The sequence below is a fragment of the Ascaphus truei genome, chromosome 19 (genome assembly GCF_040206685.1).
Source record: "Ascaphus truei isolate aAscTru1 chromosome 19, aAscTru1.hap1, whole genome shotgun sequence".
In the NCBI taxonomy this organism is placed as follows: Eukaryota; Metazoa; Chordata; class Amphibia; order Anura; family Ascaphidae; genus Ascaphus; species Ascaphus truei.
Window position 1 is genome coordinate 22313807 of NC_134501.1, and position 16174 is coordinate 22329980.

General features: G+C 58.7%; 1 protein-coding gene across 2 annotated transcripts; it reads left to right on the top strand.

Annotated features, from left to right (window-relative positions):
• Positions 1-3582: 3582 nt before the first annotated feature.
• FBXL8 (F-box and leucine rich repeat protein 8) lies at positions 3583-15806 on the top strand. Of its 2 annotated transcripts, none has more exons than XM_075576895.1 (3): positions 3583-3732; positions 7765-8113; positions 14461-15806. In XM_075576895.1, the coding sequence occupies exons 2-3, from the start codon at positions 7962-7964 to the stop codon at positions 15482-15484; spliced, it is 1176 nt and encodes a 391-aa protein (XP_075433010.1). In that variant the 5' UTR covers positions 3583-3732; positions 7765-7961; the 3' UTR covers positions 15485-15806. The 2 variants fall into 2 exon arrangements, with proteins under 2 accessions (XP_075433010.1, XP_075433011.1); XM_075576896.1 differs by lacking the exon at positions 3583-3732 and adding an exon at positions 3755-3999.
• The last annotated feature ends 368 nt before the right edge of the window (positions 15807-16174 follow it).

Sequence of the window (16174 nt, forward strand, 5' to 3'; positions counted from 1 at the left end):
ACGTGACAAACTTGTACATAGCCATTATCAGCGTCCCCGAGTAGAGACCTGGCTGAGCCAGATTAAGGGGATGTATCGGTGTCAGGGTTGTAAGGCATGCAAGTTTGTAATCACAACCAAGACATTTCAAAATCATGGCAACACACAGCGTTTCAGTGTCAACAGTTTTATTAATTGTAGAACAACTAACGTCGTTTACCTTCTCATCTGTAAATGTGGGAAAAGGTACGTGGGCAAGACCACAAGGCAATTGCGTAGACGCATACTTGAACACATTAATTCCATTAAACACTCTGCAGAATCACCAGTAGCAAGACACGTCACGCACCATCACAATGGAGATGTTGACAGCCTCAAGTTTATGGGCATCTATCAACTTAGGTGCCCAGTAAGGGGCGGAAATGTAGATCAGCTATTACTACGTATTGAGGCTGAGTGGATTTATAAACTGAAGACCAGGAGCCCTCATGGACTCAACGAAGGATTCACATTCACTCCTTTCATCTGATCTCCATGCTTGCCATTTGCCTTGTCCACTCTTTCCCGGACCACTCATTCATGCTGTCACTAGTACCCTTTACCACCCTGATATGATACTTATCTCTTCCTGATGTACATCTCTACCGACTTATCTGAGAGCAGTTCTACCACAGTGCTTGGATATCACAACCATGATATTGTTCTATACTAATATATTGCTTTAAATTTTATTGAGAATCATTGACTATATTACCTGTTAGCTGAACCCATTTTCAATATGTTATGGGTTCACTGATATGTGTAACAACCAATCACACAACATACACAATGAAAACTAGTGATATTATATCAGTTGTGTGTGTAATATTTTATGTTTACGTTATTTCTTGCCACTACTTTAGACATGATTTTATTGGAGGGGTTATGCTGCATCCATTATTACCTTTATCTGTGTTCATTGTCTCCTCTGCTGTTCTTGGCAACAATATACATTCTGGACAATGGGACTTTGCTTATGGCACTTAACTTTTATATCACTTTGGGCATGCGCAATAACAGCAAAATATGTGGGGCAACAATGTATGTCTATCCACACATGCGCAATAATAACAGAGAGATGTGGAACAATAATCATGTTTGCTTACACATGCGCAATGCAGCCCAAGGGAGTCAGATATAGTATGTCAATACAAGCATGCGCTTTGACACGGATCTACTGGCTGTAAAAGCCAACAGCCCTGTCATGCGCATAATCAATAGGGGCTGTATTCGAGCATGCGCAGGGTTAGTAATGTTCGTAAAGCAGACTATCACCCTGCGCATGCGCAGTAACATCCTGCGATCGGCGCCGCTCTTTATTGATCTATTTTCTAGCTAGAATACATGCCGGACGGCCTGAGCACTAACATAACGCCGTTTTGTTGTCACCAGCATGTTAATATTGGTAATTCTGTGTGATTTAGGCAGCTAACGCTGGCGCCTTTTGCGCATGCGCTACAGCGATGAGTTTGCCGGTCGCCATGACGACCTGAGCGTTTAAATAGCTTCCGCTTTCCCCCTCGCCCATGCAAAATTGTCCCTGACGAAGCTCCATAGTAGGAGGGAAACGCGAGATGGACGCGTTATCATGTCACTAGCCCCTGTCATGGGGTTATTTTAATACAGTGTGCTACTATCAGTATTATTACTAGCACAGCCATATATATATAAAAATAGTGTAGCTAGCAGGGTTGGCTCTTTGGATTCTATCATTGTCTATGGACATACTCTAGCCGTATCCCTGCTGCAGCATTTGGCTAATTCACTTACTGTGCTAGTATTTGCAAGCGTTGGTCACTGTTTCTCAACTAGCATAGCTATATATTTTATAACAGTGTAGTTGGCAGGGCTGGCTCTATTGATACTATTACTATTTATGGGTATATTGTAGCCGCACCCCTGCTGCAGCTTCTGGCTGTTTGATTACAGTGCCACTGAGTGCTAGGTACTTTGCATCACCTTGCCTGGTTGCACTTTGTTTGGCCAAACAGGTTCCAGTCACTATTCTTTACTGGAAGTTACATATACGTTAGGCCAACTCTGTTGCACGTGTTTACATTGTTTAATTTATTTTTTAAGGTTTACTACATTTAGTGTTACGGTAATATATGTTTTAAGTACACTTATTAAAAGTTACATTTTAAATTCACATAGTGTGCACATAAGTGAATTTTCTTTTTGGAGCACATACATTTGTGTGCCCCTTTTGTGTTCCTGATTCACTTCTATTCACAGTCGCACCTATTGTCCTTGATAATTATCGCTTACATGTGTTATTCATTTACATTACAATTAGTATGATTTAGTAAAAGTTGATCACTCCCTACCCCTTCCCTCTTGTTTGAAAATGATTGGGCCACCTGTGCTAATGAGAGGCTATCCTTAAATCCTGCACTGTTTGCGGTCCCCGAGGACTGGATTTGGGGATCCCTGGTATATACCATACACATTTTAAGTTATGGTGGGTGAAAAAGCGACAAGAAAATTTGCATGTGATTCCCATGCTGTGCTTAAAAGCTATGTTAACAGCGGGCATTAGCTCATACGGATTCCATGTAAAAATGGATTTCAGGCAAAAGGTGATGTGCTCATTTGCATGTCATTTCCCAGAATCCCTTGCTGTAGTGGAAGCACTGTATGCTGGGGATGATGGTGAAAGGCAACGTTGCAGACCTGTCTTAAGACATGTGAATGTGCTCACAAGTGATCTTTTTATTTTATATATATATTTTTTAATATACGCAGCCTTTCATTACCTTTATTGAAAACTAATGATTAAGCTGCCGATCAATTGGTTCTCCCGTGATCGTTCAGCAAACAAAAATCCTGCTTCCCAGGGTTCACTAAATGGCTGCCTTTCAGTTTCAATCAATCCTTTACTCAGTGTAACTCAGCCGCTACAATGTATTCTTATATTACTAAGGTAATATCTATTGTTACAGTTTGCAGCTCAAACTGCTGGGAATATTGGCAACAAATGATCACAAACAGGAAAGTGTTGCAAAGATCTTGCACTCCTGGGGAGGTGGGATAAACCTGCTATAGAAATCTCGGTATATTATATCCACAGAACTGATTTATTTAAAGCTGCAGTCAAGTCTTTTTTTTTTTTAAATTTAGTTTTTTAATTCAATAGTTTCATGTTCGCAATCTCTAATTACCTAAAGAACTGTATAGCTGCCGGTCAATTAGTTCTCCATGTATTGATTGCGAAATCTTTAGATATGGGATATGTTTTTCCTCTGCTTCTGTCACTCAGTGGAAGCTCATGAATATTCATGAGCACTCCTGCACTGACATGTGCTAGAGGGAGGGCAGGGCTGACAAAGGGGTGTGCCAGGGCTTGTGACAGGACATGAAGGGGCGGTGCCTTAGCAAATGGCTGTTAAAATAGAATACAAGAAAATTGGTCTTTAAAAGTTGTTTTTTTTAAAACAGAAAATGCTAAAAGTATTTTTTCTTACTACAGAACTGATTTATTAAAAAAAAACACACATGCAGGATATTGACTGAACTGCAGCTTTAAACACACAGGATATTGCTTGGACTGCTGCCCTAAAGCACAGGATTTCCCCCGCACGTACACACTTTATCCCATAGAAACGCAGACGGCCTCGTTGAACAATATTCACCGCCCCTCTCCTGTCATCTGATCCGAAAGATCCAATCCAGACTGGTGGGAGGGATGGTGCCGGTATCAGGAAGGGTTCCAGGGTGAGTGAGTGTGTGTTATACAGAGGGTGTCACCTTGTGTGGGATTTACACTTCTGCTTCGGGGCTGGCGTGCAGCCGCCTCTGGGGGGGGGATCCTCTGCACATTTATATCCCTCGCTGCTGCTGGTTTTAAAGGGTCGCAGGAAAAAATGGCTATTTGTGGGGCCAGAGTTTGTCGTAACCCTCTCACTGCCGGAGTCCTGCAACATGAAACGGCAATAGTGCCGATCGGGGCTCTATCTCCCGGAAAATCTATTTAACCTCTATGTGAGTTTCCGTGCGAGATCGGCGCTATCTCGGTCCTAGTAATACTTCCCATTTTCACGTTGATTTTTCGGTCACGCAGCAGCGAAAGGATTCACGCACGATTTGTGTTTTCCTCCATTTCTGAGTAAAACATTTCAATGGGGACCCTCCCTTCTCACCTTCCCCACCCACATCTTTCCACCTCCTACCCCACCCTCCCCCTCCCATTCTCCCCTCCCCCTCCCATTCTCCCCTCCCCCTCCCATTCTCCCCTCCCCCTCCCATTCTCCCCTCCCCCTCCCATTCTCCCCTCCCCCTCCCATTCTCCCCTCCCCCTCCCATTCTCCCCTCCCCCTCCCTCCCATTCTCCCCTCCCCCTCCCTCCCATTCTCCCCTCCCCCTCCCTCCCATTCTCCCCTCCCCCTCCCATTCTCCCCTCCCCCTCCCATTCTCCCCTCCCCCTCCCATTCTCCCCTCCCCCTCCCCCTCCCATTCTCCCCTCCCCCTCCCATTCTCCCCTCCCACCCCCTCCCATTCTCCCCTCCCACCCCCTCCCATTCTCCCCTCCCACATCTTTCCACCTCTTCACCCCCTTCTTCTCACCCCCCCATTCTCCCCTCCCTTCTCACCTTCCCCACCCACATCTTTCCACCTCCTACCCCACCCTCCCCCTCCCATTCTCCCCTCCCCCTCCCATTCTCCCCTCCCCCTCCCATTCTCCCCTCCCCCTCCCATTCTCCCCTCCCCCTCCCATTCTCCCCTCCCCCTCCCATTCTCCCCTCCCCCTCCCCCTCCCATTCTCCCCTCCCCCTCCCATTCTCCCCTCCCACCCCCTCCCATTCTCCCCTCCCACCCCCTCCCATTCTCCCCTCCCACATCTTTCCACCTCTTCACCCCCTTCTTCTCACCCCCCCATTCTCCCCTCCTCTCACCTTCCCCACCACATCTTTCCACCTCCATCACACCTTCTCACCTCTCACCCCCCCTTCTCACCTCTTACCCCCCCTCTCACCCCCCCTTCTCACCCCTCACTCCCCCTTCTCACCCCTCACTCCCCCTTCTCACCCCTCACTCCCCCTTCTCACCTTTCACCTCCCCTTCTCTCCTCACCTCTCACCTCCCCTTCTCACCTCTCACTTCCCCTTCTCTCCTCACCTCTCGCCCCCCCTTCTCACCTCTCGCCCCCCCTTCTCACCTCTCGCCCCCCCTTCTCACCTCTCGCCCCCCCTTCTCACCTCTCGCCCCCCCCTTCTCACCTCTCGCCCCCCCCTTCTCACCTCTCGCCCCCCCCTTCTCACCTCTCGCCCCCCCCTTCTCACCTCTCGCCCCCCCCTTCTCACCTCTCGCCCCCCCCTTCTCACCTCTCGCCCCCCCCTTCTCACCTCTCGCCCCCCCCTTCTCACCTCTCGCCCCCCCTTCTCACCTCTCGCCCCCCCCTTCTCACCTCTCGCCCCCCCTTCTCACCTCTCGCCCCCCCTTCTCACCTCTCGCCCCCCCCTTCTCACCTCTCGCCCCCCCCTTCTCACCTCTCGCCCCCCCCCTTCTCACCTCTCGCCCCCCCTTCTCACCTCTCGCCCCCCCCTTCTCACCTCTCGCCCCCCCTTCTCACCTCTCGCCCCCCCCCTTCTCACCTCTCGCCCCCCCCTTCTCACCTCTCGCCCCCCCTTCTCACCTCTCGCCCCCCCCTTCTCATCTCACTCCCCCTTCTCACCTCTCGCCCCCCCTTCTCACCTCTCGCCCCCCCCCTTCTCACCTCTCGCCCCCCCCTTCTCACCTCTCGCCCCCCCCTTCTCACCTCTCGCCCCCCCCTTCTCACCTCTCGCCCCCCCCCTTCTCACCTCTCGCCCCCCCCCTTCTCACCTCTCGCCCCCCCTTCTCATCTCACTCCCCCTTCTCACTTGATTGATACAATTTATATTAGAATTGTGTATTTTTTCAAATGTATTTAAAACTAAGATAAGTAAATATAAACTATTGTTGTGATATTATTTATAATAGCCATATTGACAAAGTAATACACTTTATATCCTATATAACGTCCGCGCTGCGTCGAATACATGTTTGCGTTAATACATAGAAACGTCATTCTGCGCTAATAATATAATCCGTCTTTTTCGGGTTTATGACAAGTTGAACATGGCGGATAATTTTGACGCACTTTCTCCTTTTTTGGCACACAGATCTGATTAGCATCTGTGCGCTCAGCGCCGCCATTTCGATGAGCCAAAAAACCCCCAATCTTTTCGCGCGGATGGAGAAATGTCTGGTTAGTGCGTAGGCGCAAACACAAGCGCCATTTAAAATGGGATTTCCACGAATCATGTTTGCCGCATTTAATGTAATCTGACGTGAAACGGGGACGTTACTGCGCTCGTATCTGTCGTGATCACGGGGGGGATTCGCGGTTTCCTGTCTGCGTGTTGGTGCTATGGAATGCCGGAGAGCGGGGGTCCGGGGGGCTCGGACACGGGAGGCGGAAGTTTGCCGGCTGCGGACAGTTAAATTCCTCGCTCTGTTCTGCTCCTGTATATTCTCTCTTAGTAACTGCTCCCAGGCTGCGTCCCCCCCCTGCGTCCCTTCCTGGTCTGCCCCCCCCGTGTCCCTTCCTGGGCTGCCCCCCCACCCAGCTGCCCCCCCTGCTGGACTGCTGCCCACCCGCGGCCCTTCCTGGGCTGCCCCCCCCACCCAGCTGCCCCCCCTGCGTCCCCTGCTGGGCTGCTCCCCCCTGGGCTGCCCCCCGCATCCCCTCCTGGGCTGCATCCCACCCCCCTGTGTCCCCTCCTGGGCTGCCCCCTTCCCCGGGTCCCCTCCTGGGCTGCTCCCCCTACTCCTGGGCTACCCCCCCCCACATGCCCTCCCTAGCTGCTCTTCCCCCCCCCCCCCCCCGTGCCTTCCTGGGCTGCCTAGCCCCGCCCCCCCCCGGCATCTCTTGGGCTGTCCCCCGCATTCCCTTGGGCTGCCCCCGCTTCCCTTCCCAGACTGCCCCCCCCCTCGTCCCCTCCTTAGCTGCTCACCCCGTGTCCCTTCCTGGGGTAACCTCTCACCCCCCCCTGTCTGATCCACCCCCCTACATCCCCTCCTGGGCTGCTCCACCGCCCCCCACTACATCCCCTCCTGGGCTGCTCCCCTCCCTACATCCCCCACCCTACATCCCCCTCCTGTGCTTCCACATCCCCTCCTGGGCTGCCCCCCCATGACCTCTCCCAAGCTCCTCTCCTCCCCCGTCCCCTCCTGGGCTGCGCCCCCGGGTCCCCTCCTGGGCTGCTCCCCGCGTCCCTTCCAGGGTTGCCCCCCTCACTTCCCCCCTTGGCTGATCGACCCCCCTGTGTACCCTCCCAGGCTGAGTCGCCCCCACCCGCATACCCTCCCAGGCTGCCCCCTGGATGTCCACTCCTGGGCTTCCCCCCTCCCCCCACGTCCCCTCCTGGCAGGGCCGGCGCAAAGGTTTCATGCGCCCTAGGTGAAACTTAAAATTTGCGCCCCGGTTGTATAAAAAATAATAAGATAAATAAAATAGTAGCGTAGCTATTGGGGCCGCAGGGGGTGCGACTGCACCCCAGCGCGACGCAAAATAAAAATAACAGGGCGCCAAAATAACGCCCCCCCAAAAAAAAAAATTAAAAAAAAAAGATAAATTAAAAAAATTAGGAAAAAAAATAATTATTATTATTGCGCCCCTAGGACCTTTGTGCCGAAGGTGATTGCCTAGGTTCGCCCTCGCTGGTCCCCGCGCTCCTCCTCTCCAGCTCCCCCCCCCCTCACTCACAACCTTTCCTCTCCTTGCAGAACTGGTTTCCTGAGCTGTTTGTTCAGCGGGGCCATAAACTCGCCCTGTGTGATAACTGCTCACCCTGCGAGCAGCGGGCGAGGATCTCGCACGCCATGCCCATGTGTGGTGGCGTCACCTCCTCGCAGGATTACATATCACCTTTGTCCTGTGTGAGAGCTGCTCACCTGCCCGGCTACCTGAGCTGTGACCAGCCATGTGTGAGCGCTGGGTGTACCTGCCGCAGGAAATACTCGCACAAATCTTTTACTGCCTGCCCTTGCGAGACAGGCGGGCCGTGTCCCGGGTGTGCCACCTGTGGGCATCTGCCGTGGCATGTAACTCCGTGTGGCATTACACGGAGATCAGGTACGTACATTACTCCTTCCCTCCCAGCACCCCCGTCCCTCGCGTATACTGGGGTATTTATAATATCGCTGAGCCTTTTTCACCTTTGGATGCTGGAGAGCAAAGCTGGCAGGATTCCACCCCAGAGGTGGCTGCACCCACATTATTATGCATAGTACAGAACACGCATGCAGCGCTGTGTACCACTAACCCCCCCCCCCCCAGCTGCTGCTAATACCATGTGAAGACAAACCTCACATATAGGAGCTTCACCCTATAGGGGAGAGGGGCCGAGACCCCCAGAGCCCTGCCTCCTCTTTCCCACGCCTAGGGGGGGATGTGGTAGTGAGAGGGTGAGGGCTTTAAGGGGCAGGGTCACCTCTTCTCATGCACCCAGGAGAAAGCAGCCCTCTGTCCCCTCCTCTGTGGGTGCTGGGTGGCACCTGGTGATGGAGGTTGGCCATGGTGGGGTGGCATGGGGCTGGATATCTGCTGAAGGACACGCTGACAGGGTGGGGGCAGTAAGGGCATGCTGGCAGGGTGGGGGGGAGGCAGTAAGGGTCATGCTGGCAGGGTGTTGGCAGTAAGGACAGGCTGGCAGGGTGTGGGGGCAGTAAGGGACACGCTGGCAAGGTGGTGGGGCAGTAAGGACACGCTGGCAAGGTGGGGGCAGTAAGGACAGGCTGGCAGGGTGGGGGGGCAGTAAGGGACACGCTGACAAGGTGGTGGGGCAGTAAGGACACGCTGGCATGGTGGGGGCAGTAAGGACACGCTGGCAGGGTGGTGGGGCAGTAAGGACACGCTGGCAGGGTGGGGGCAGTAGGGACACGCAGGGTGGTGGGGCAGTAAGGACATGCTGGCAGGGTGGGGGCAGTTAGGGCAGGGTGGTGGGGCAGTAAGGACATGCTGGCAGGGTGGGGGGCAGTAAGGACACGCTGGCAGGGTGGGGGCAGTAAGGACATGCTGGCAGGGTGGTGGGGCAGGAAGGACATGCTGGCAGGGTGGGGGCAGTAGGGACATGCTGGCAGGGTGGTGGGGCAGTAAGGACACACTGGCATGGTGGGGGCAGTAAGGACATGTTGGCAGGGTGGTGGGGCAGGAAGGACATGCTGGCAGGGTGGGGGCAGTAGGGACATGCTGGCAGGGTGGTGGGGCAGTAAGGACACACTGGCAGGGTGGGGGCAGTAAGGACATGTTGGCAGGGTGGTGGGGCAGGAAGGACATGCTGGCAGGGTGGGGGCAGTAAGGACATGCTGGCAGGGTGGTGGGGCAGTAAGGACATGCTGGCAGGGTGGTGGGGCAGGAAGGACATGCTGGCAGGGTGGGGGCAGTAAGGACATGCTGGCAGGGTGGGGGCAGTAAGGACATGCTGGCAGGGTGGTGGGGCAGGAAGGACATGCTGGCAGGTGGGGGCAGGAAGGACATGCTGGCAGGGTGGGGGCAGTAGGGACACGCTGGCAGGGTGGTGGGGCAGTAAGGACACGCTGGCAGGGTGGTGGGGCAGGAAGGACATGCTGGCAGGGAGGTGGGGCAGTAAGGACATGCTGGCAGGGTGGGGGCAGGAAGGACACACTAGTCGAGTGGGGAGGGGGGGGGCAGTTTCTGTCTCCATTTGGTTTAAATATATTATTGTTGATAATAAAGCTGCCGTCCAATTTTACCCCCAATCTTGGCTACCTGGTATTCTTTGGAGGCTGCGTTTGGGGAGGTAACGGGTTGGGGGGTAGCTGATAGGCTTCAAGGTCATGTGTCATCATCTTTTTAATGTCACTTGGGCCTATTTCCTGGTGACAGTTTCTGGTCTGAGGTTTTATAGTAAATAGATAAATTGGGCAGAACGCAGGACCCGATAATTCTATAACAAGTCAAGTGGTGAATATACTGAGTAATCTATCTATCTATCTATCTATCTATCTATCTATCTATCTATCTATCTATCTATCTATCTATCTATCTATCTATATCTATATAATTGAAAACGTTGTATGTTAGCGGTGCTTATGGCCAATCTGATTGGTCCGTCGGTCTGTCACTCAGCCTCTGGCCAATCAGATCGGGCCGTGGCCCCGCCCCTGCCCCCGCACACCTCTCATTGGCCTGCGTGCTTTGCTGACCACACCTACCCCACTGGCACACTCGGCCCGCCAGACAGACCGGCACTCTCGCTCCCCCTCCCGCCTCCTGACCCCAGTGCCACCCTGCTTCCTTGGACCCACCTACCCTCGCCTCCGCTGTTCCTGCCCGCCAGCTCCCCAGGTCCATTCCACCACTTTTTGCCTGTCCCCATCTCCCGGACCCCGCCCCCATCCCACAGGTCCCCACTCACCGGAGCACCCCCTCCCCAGCACAAACCCCGCAGCCTCACCCCGGCATCGCTCAGCCCCCCCCCCGGCACAAACCCCGCAGCCTCACCCCGGCATCGCTCCGGCCCGCCGCCGGACCCCCAGATCACCGCCCGCACTCACGGTAGCCTGCTCCCGGCTGCACGCACTCCAGCACGCCGCCTCTTCTGCCCGCACTCCTGCCGGCAGCACTCCCGCACACCCGCGCCCCCCTTTCATCCTGCGCCCCCCTTTCACCCTTTGCCCCCCCTTTTACTCTGCGCCCCCCTTTCACCCTGTGCCACCCTTTCACCCCACGCCCCCCTTTCACCCCGCGGCCCCCCTGCCCCCTTTCACACCGCCCCCTTTCACCCCGTGCCCCACCTGCCCCCATTTCACCCCCCCCTGCCTTTCACCCCCCGCACCTGCTTTTCACCCCCCCTCCATCTGCCCCATTTCACCCCGCTCCTGCCTTTCACCCCCCCGCCCTTCAACCCCCTCTTCACCCCCCCGCCCATATCCCATCACCCCCCGCCCTTCACCCCCCCGCCCTTCACCCCCCCCACCCTTCACCCCTCCTGCCCTTCACCCCCCCTGCCCTTCACCCCCCCCGCCCTTCACCCCCCCGCCCTTCACCCCCCCGCCCTTCACCCCCCCCCGCCCTTCACCCCCCCCGCCCTTCACCCCCCCGTCCTTCACCCCCCCGCCCCTCACCCCCCCACCTGCCTTTCACCCCCCCACCTGCCTTTCACCCCCCCCACCTGCCTTTCACCCCCCCCACCTGCCTTTCACCCCCCCACCTGCCTTTCACCCCCCCCACCTGCCTTTCACCCCCCCCACCTGCCTTTCACTCCCCCACCTGCCTTATACCCTCCCACCTGCCTTACAACCCCCCTTTCAGCCCCATGCCCCCATTCACCACGCACCCCGCGCCCCTGCCTTTCACCCCTCTGCCCTTCACCCCCCACGACCATCACCCCCACGACCTTCACCCCTGCGCCCTTCACCCCCCTCTTCACCACCCCCCCACCCTTCACCCCCCCGCCCTTCACCCCTTGTCCCCTTCACCCCCCCTCTTCACCCTCCCCCAGTCTTCACCCTCCCCCGCTCTTCACCCCCCCTCTTCACCCCCCTTTTCACCCCCCCACCCGCCCTTCATCCCCCTCTTCACCCCCCCGCCCCTGCCTTTCACCCCCCCGCCCCTGCCTTTCACCCCCTCGCCCCTGCCTTTCACCCCCCCTGCCTTTCACCCCCCTGCCTTTCACACCCCCCCAGCCTTTCACCCCCCCGCCCCTGCCTTTCACCCCCCCCGCCCCTGCCTTTTACCCCCCCGCCCCTGCCTTTTACCCCCCCCCCGCCCCTACCTTTTACCCCCCCCCCGCCCCTGCCTTTTACCCCCCCGCCCCTGCCTTTCACCCCCCCTGCCCCTGCCTTTTACCCCCCCGCCCCTTCCTTTTACCCCCCCGCCCCTTCCTTTTACCCCCCCCGCCCCTGCCTTTTACCCCCCCCGCCCCTGCCTTTTACCCCCCCCGCCCCTGCCTTTCACCCCCCCGCCCCTGCCTTTCACCCCCCCGCCCCTGCCTTTCACCCCCCCGCCCCTGCCTTTCACCCCCCCGCCCCTGCCTTTCACCCTCCCCGCCCCTGCCTTTCACCACCCCACCCCTGCCTTTCACCCCCCCCCGCCCCTGCCTTTCACCCCCCCCGCCCCTGCCTTTCACCCCCCCCCTCCCCTGCCTTTCACCCCTCCCGCCCCTGCCTTTCACCCCCCCCGCCCCTGCCTTTCACCCCCCCCCGCCCCTGCCTTTCACCCCCCCGCCCCTGCCTTTCACCCCCCCCGCCCCTGCCTTTCACCTCCCCCGCCCCTGCCTTTCACCCCCCCCCGCCCCTGCCTTTCACCCACCCCTGCCTTTCACCCCCCCCGCCCCTGCCTTTCACCCCCCCCGCCCCTGCCTTTCACCCACCCCTGCCTTTCACCCCCCCCGCCCCTGCCTTTCACCCCCCCCGCCCCTGCCTTTCACCCCCCCCGCCCCTGCCTTTCACCCCCCCCGCCCCTGCCTTTCACCCCCCCGCCCCTGCCTTTCACCCCCCCCGCCCCTGCCTTTCACCCCCCCCCCGCCCCTGCCTTTCACCCCCCCCGCCCCTGCCTTTCACCCCCCCCGCCCCTGCCTTTCACCCCCCGCCGCCCCTGCCTTTCACCCCCCGCCCCTGCCTTTCACCCCCCCGCCCCTGCCTTTCACCCCCCCGCCCCTGCCTTTCACCCCCCCGCCCCTGCCTTTCACCCCCCCCCGCCCCTGCCTTTCACCCCCCGCCCCTGCCTTTCACCCCCCCCGCCCCTGCCTTTCACCCCCCCGCCCCTGCCTTTCACCCGCCCCTGCCTTTCACCCGCCCCTGCCTTTCACCCCCCCCGCCCCTGCCTTTCACCCCCCCCGCCCCTGCCTTTCACCCCCCCCGCCCCTGCCTTTCACCCCCCCCCCGCCCCTGCCTTTCACACCCCCCGCCCCTGCCTTTCCCCCCCCCCGCCCCTGCCTTTCACCCCCCCGCCCCTGCCTTTCACCCCCCGCCCCTGCCTTTCACCCCCCCGCCCCTGCCTTTCACCCCCCCGCCCCTGCCTTTCACCCCCCCGCCCCTGCCTTTCACCCCCCCGCCCCTGCCTTTCACCCCCCCCCGCCCCTGCCTTTCACCCCCCCCCCGCCCCTGCCTTTCACCCCCCCCCCGCCCCTGCCTTTCACCCCCCCCCCGCCCCTGCCTTTCACCCCCCCCCCCCGCCCCTGCCTTTCACCCCCCCCCCGCCCCTGCCTTTCACCCCCCCCGCCCCTGCCTTTCACCCCCCCCGCCCCTGCCTTTCACCCCCCCCGCCCCTGCCTTTCACCCCCCGCCCCTGCCTTTCACCCCCCCGCCCCTGCCTTTCACCCGCCCCTGCCTTTCACCCCCCCCGCCCCTGCCTTTCACACCCCCCGCCCCTGCCTTTCACCCCCCCCGCCCCTGCCTTTCACCCCCCCGCCTCTGCCTTTCACCCCCCCGCCCCTGCCTTTCACCCCCCGCCGCCCCTGCCTTTCACCCCCCGCCGCCCCTGCCTTTCACCCCCCCCCACCCCTGCCTTTCACCCCCCCGCCCCTGCCTTTCACCCCCCCCGCCCCTGCCTTTCACCCCCCCCGCCCCTGCCTTTCACCCCCCCCACCCCTGCCTTTCACCCCCCCCCCGCCCCTGCCTTTCACCCCCCCCCCACCCCTGCCTTTCACCCCCCCCCCCGCCACCCCCCCCCCACCCCTGCCTTTCACCCCCCCCCCCGCCCCTGCCTTTCACCCCCCCCCGCCCCTGCCTTTCACCCCCCCCCGCCCCTGCCTTTCACCCCCCCCCCGCCCCTGCCTTTCACCCCCCCCCCCCGCCCCTGCCTTTCACCCCCCCCCCCGCCCCTGCCTTTCACCCCCCCCCCCGCCCCTGCCTTTCACCCCCCCCTGCCTTTCACCCCCCCCCCCCGCCCCTGCCTTTCACCCCCCCCCCGCCCCTGCCTTTCACCCCCCCCCCCCGCCCCTGCCTTTCACCCCCCCCGCCCCTGCCTTTTACCCCCCCCCTGCCTTTTACCCCCCCCCCCCTGCCTTTTACCCCCCCCGCCCCTGCCTTTCACCCACCCGCCGCCCACACTCACGCCACATTCCCGCCTCTGCCTTTCACCCTCACACCCCTGCACACCCGCCGCCCGCACTCAGACACACTCGACACACACCCGGCACGCCGCCTCACACCCTAGCGGGACACACACCTCACATTTACACATCACTTATTTTACCAAAATATACATTGTACTGTGGTGTGTTTACAATAAACCATTTTAAAACAACATCGTATTACATTTTCTTCCAGGTTTGTTTTCAACATTATTAGACAACCTTTACACCAAATAGTCACCTATTCTTCCCCTATTTATAAATAATACTACCTATTACGGATTTACATCCCGGGCAACGCCGGGTCTCTCAGCTAGTAAGGAATAAAGAGAAGCCGCCGATGTGTCCACAGACTGAACCTGTACCCTTTCCTCCCCTGCAGGTGGGTAACGGAAGAGGAGGAGCTGTGCTTAGACGGACTGCACCACTTTCTGGGTCAGATTAAACATCTAAAGATCGTCTTCGACCAATCAAAGGAAGCGAACCGCAACAATGTGACCCAGCTCCTCGACTGCCTGTCCAAGGAGAGCCGCCGGCTGGAGAACCTGAGCCTGGCCTGCTGCGGGGAGAACCCGCTCTTCTATTCTGGGCAGGAGATCTTGGAGAGCATCATGAGCCTGTGTCGGAAGGACAGCCGTATAGATCTGTACCACGTCGATTTCCGGAAGCTTCCGTTCACCCTCAGTGATGGGTTAGTCCGACTCATCGCTACCGGTAGCCCGAACCTGCGTAGCTTGTACATCAACAATGGCACTTTGGTTTGTAAAGTGACCCCTGACACCCTGAAGGAGGTGTTACGGCTCTGTCCCAAGCTGTCCGTTCTAGGCGCCTTCTGCTCCAGTCTGTCGGAAGATGTATTCCGGGAGCTGATGAAGCCGGACAGAACGCCTTTCAAGCTCCTGGACATCCTGTGTGAGCGTCTGGACAAATACACGCTCGCTATCTCTGACGAGGTTTGGGGGGCACTCTGCCAGCGCCACCCCTCTCTCTCCGTGGACCTAACGATGGACCACACGGTCCCCGCCTTCAAAATCCCACGGATCCTAAAGCCGAATATCCCGATGGCCACATTACAACTCAACACGTTCAATGAGATGGTGCACCACATCCGATTCGTCAGCAGCCATTACCATCGGACCCTGCGGAAGCTGGTCATACTGACCACCTCCTCCCCGGTGCTGGACTCGGCTCTCGTTGACCTGGCTGGGAAGTGCTGTGGACTGGAGGAGATTCACTGCTACTGCGTGGTGGGGCCGGAGGTTATCCGAGCCTTCCTGGCTCAGTGCTCCGATCTGAAGCGTTACACGCTGAAAGTCACCAAGGAACGGCACCCTTGGAAGCCAACGTGTCACCAAAGAGCCACGGGGTCTCAGCCGGCAGGGTATAAACATCCCAACGCGCTTTAGAGGTTCCTAATGAACTCGCCGGACAGACGCACAATGTGCCCTTATATCTGCGGCCAAAATGACTACGGGTTTTGTAAACACGAGCGATGCTGGTGACAAAGTGATGGGGCATGTTATTTATTTCACCGTAGATATGAATCTAAATAAAAGATACGGAGGAAATACCAAAGTGATGGGAGAGAAATGTCACAATTGAAAGTGTCCCCCCTCCCAGCCCCCGTCCCACCTCCCTCTGTCCCACCTCCCCCCGTCCCACCTCCCTCCGTCCCACCTCCCCCCGTCCCACCTCCCCCCGTCCCACCTCCCCCCGTCCCACCGCCCCCCGTCCCACCTCCCTCCGTCCCACCTCCCCCCGTCCCACCTCCCTCTGTCCCACCTCCCCCCGTCCCACCTCCCTCCGTCCCACCGCCCCCCGTCCCACCTCTCTCTGTCCCACCTCCCCCCGTCCCACCTCCCTCCGTCCCACCTCCCCCCGTCCCACCTCCCCCCGTCCCACCTCCCCCCGTCCCACCGCCCCCCGTCCCACTGCCCCCCGTCCCACCTCCCTCTGTCCCACCTCCCCCCGTCCCACCTCCCTCCGTCCCACCTCCCCCCGTCCCACCTCCCTCTGTCCCACCTCCCCCCGTCCCACCTCCCTCCGTCCCACCTCCCTCCGTCCCACCTCCCTCCGTCCCACCTCCCCCCGTCCCA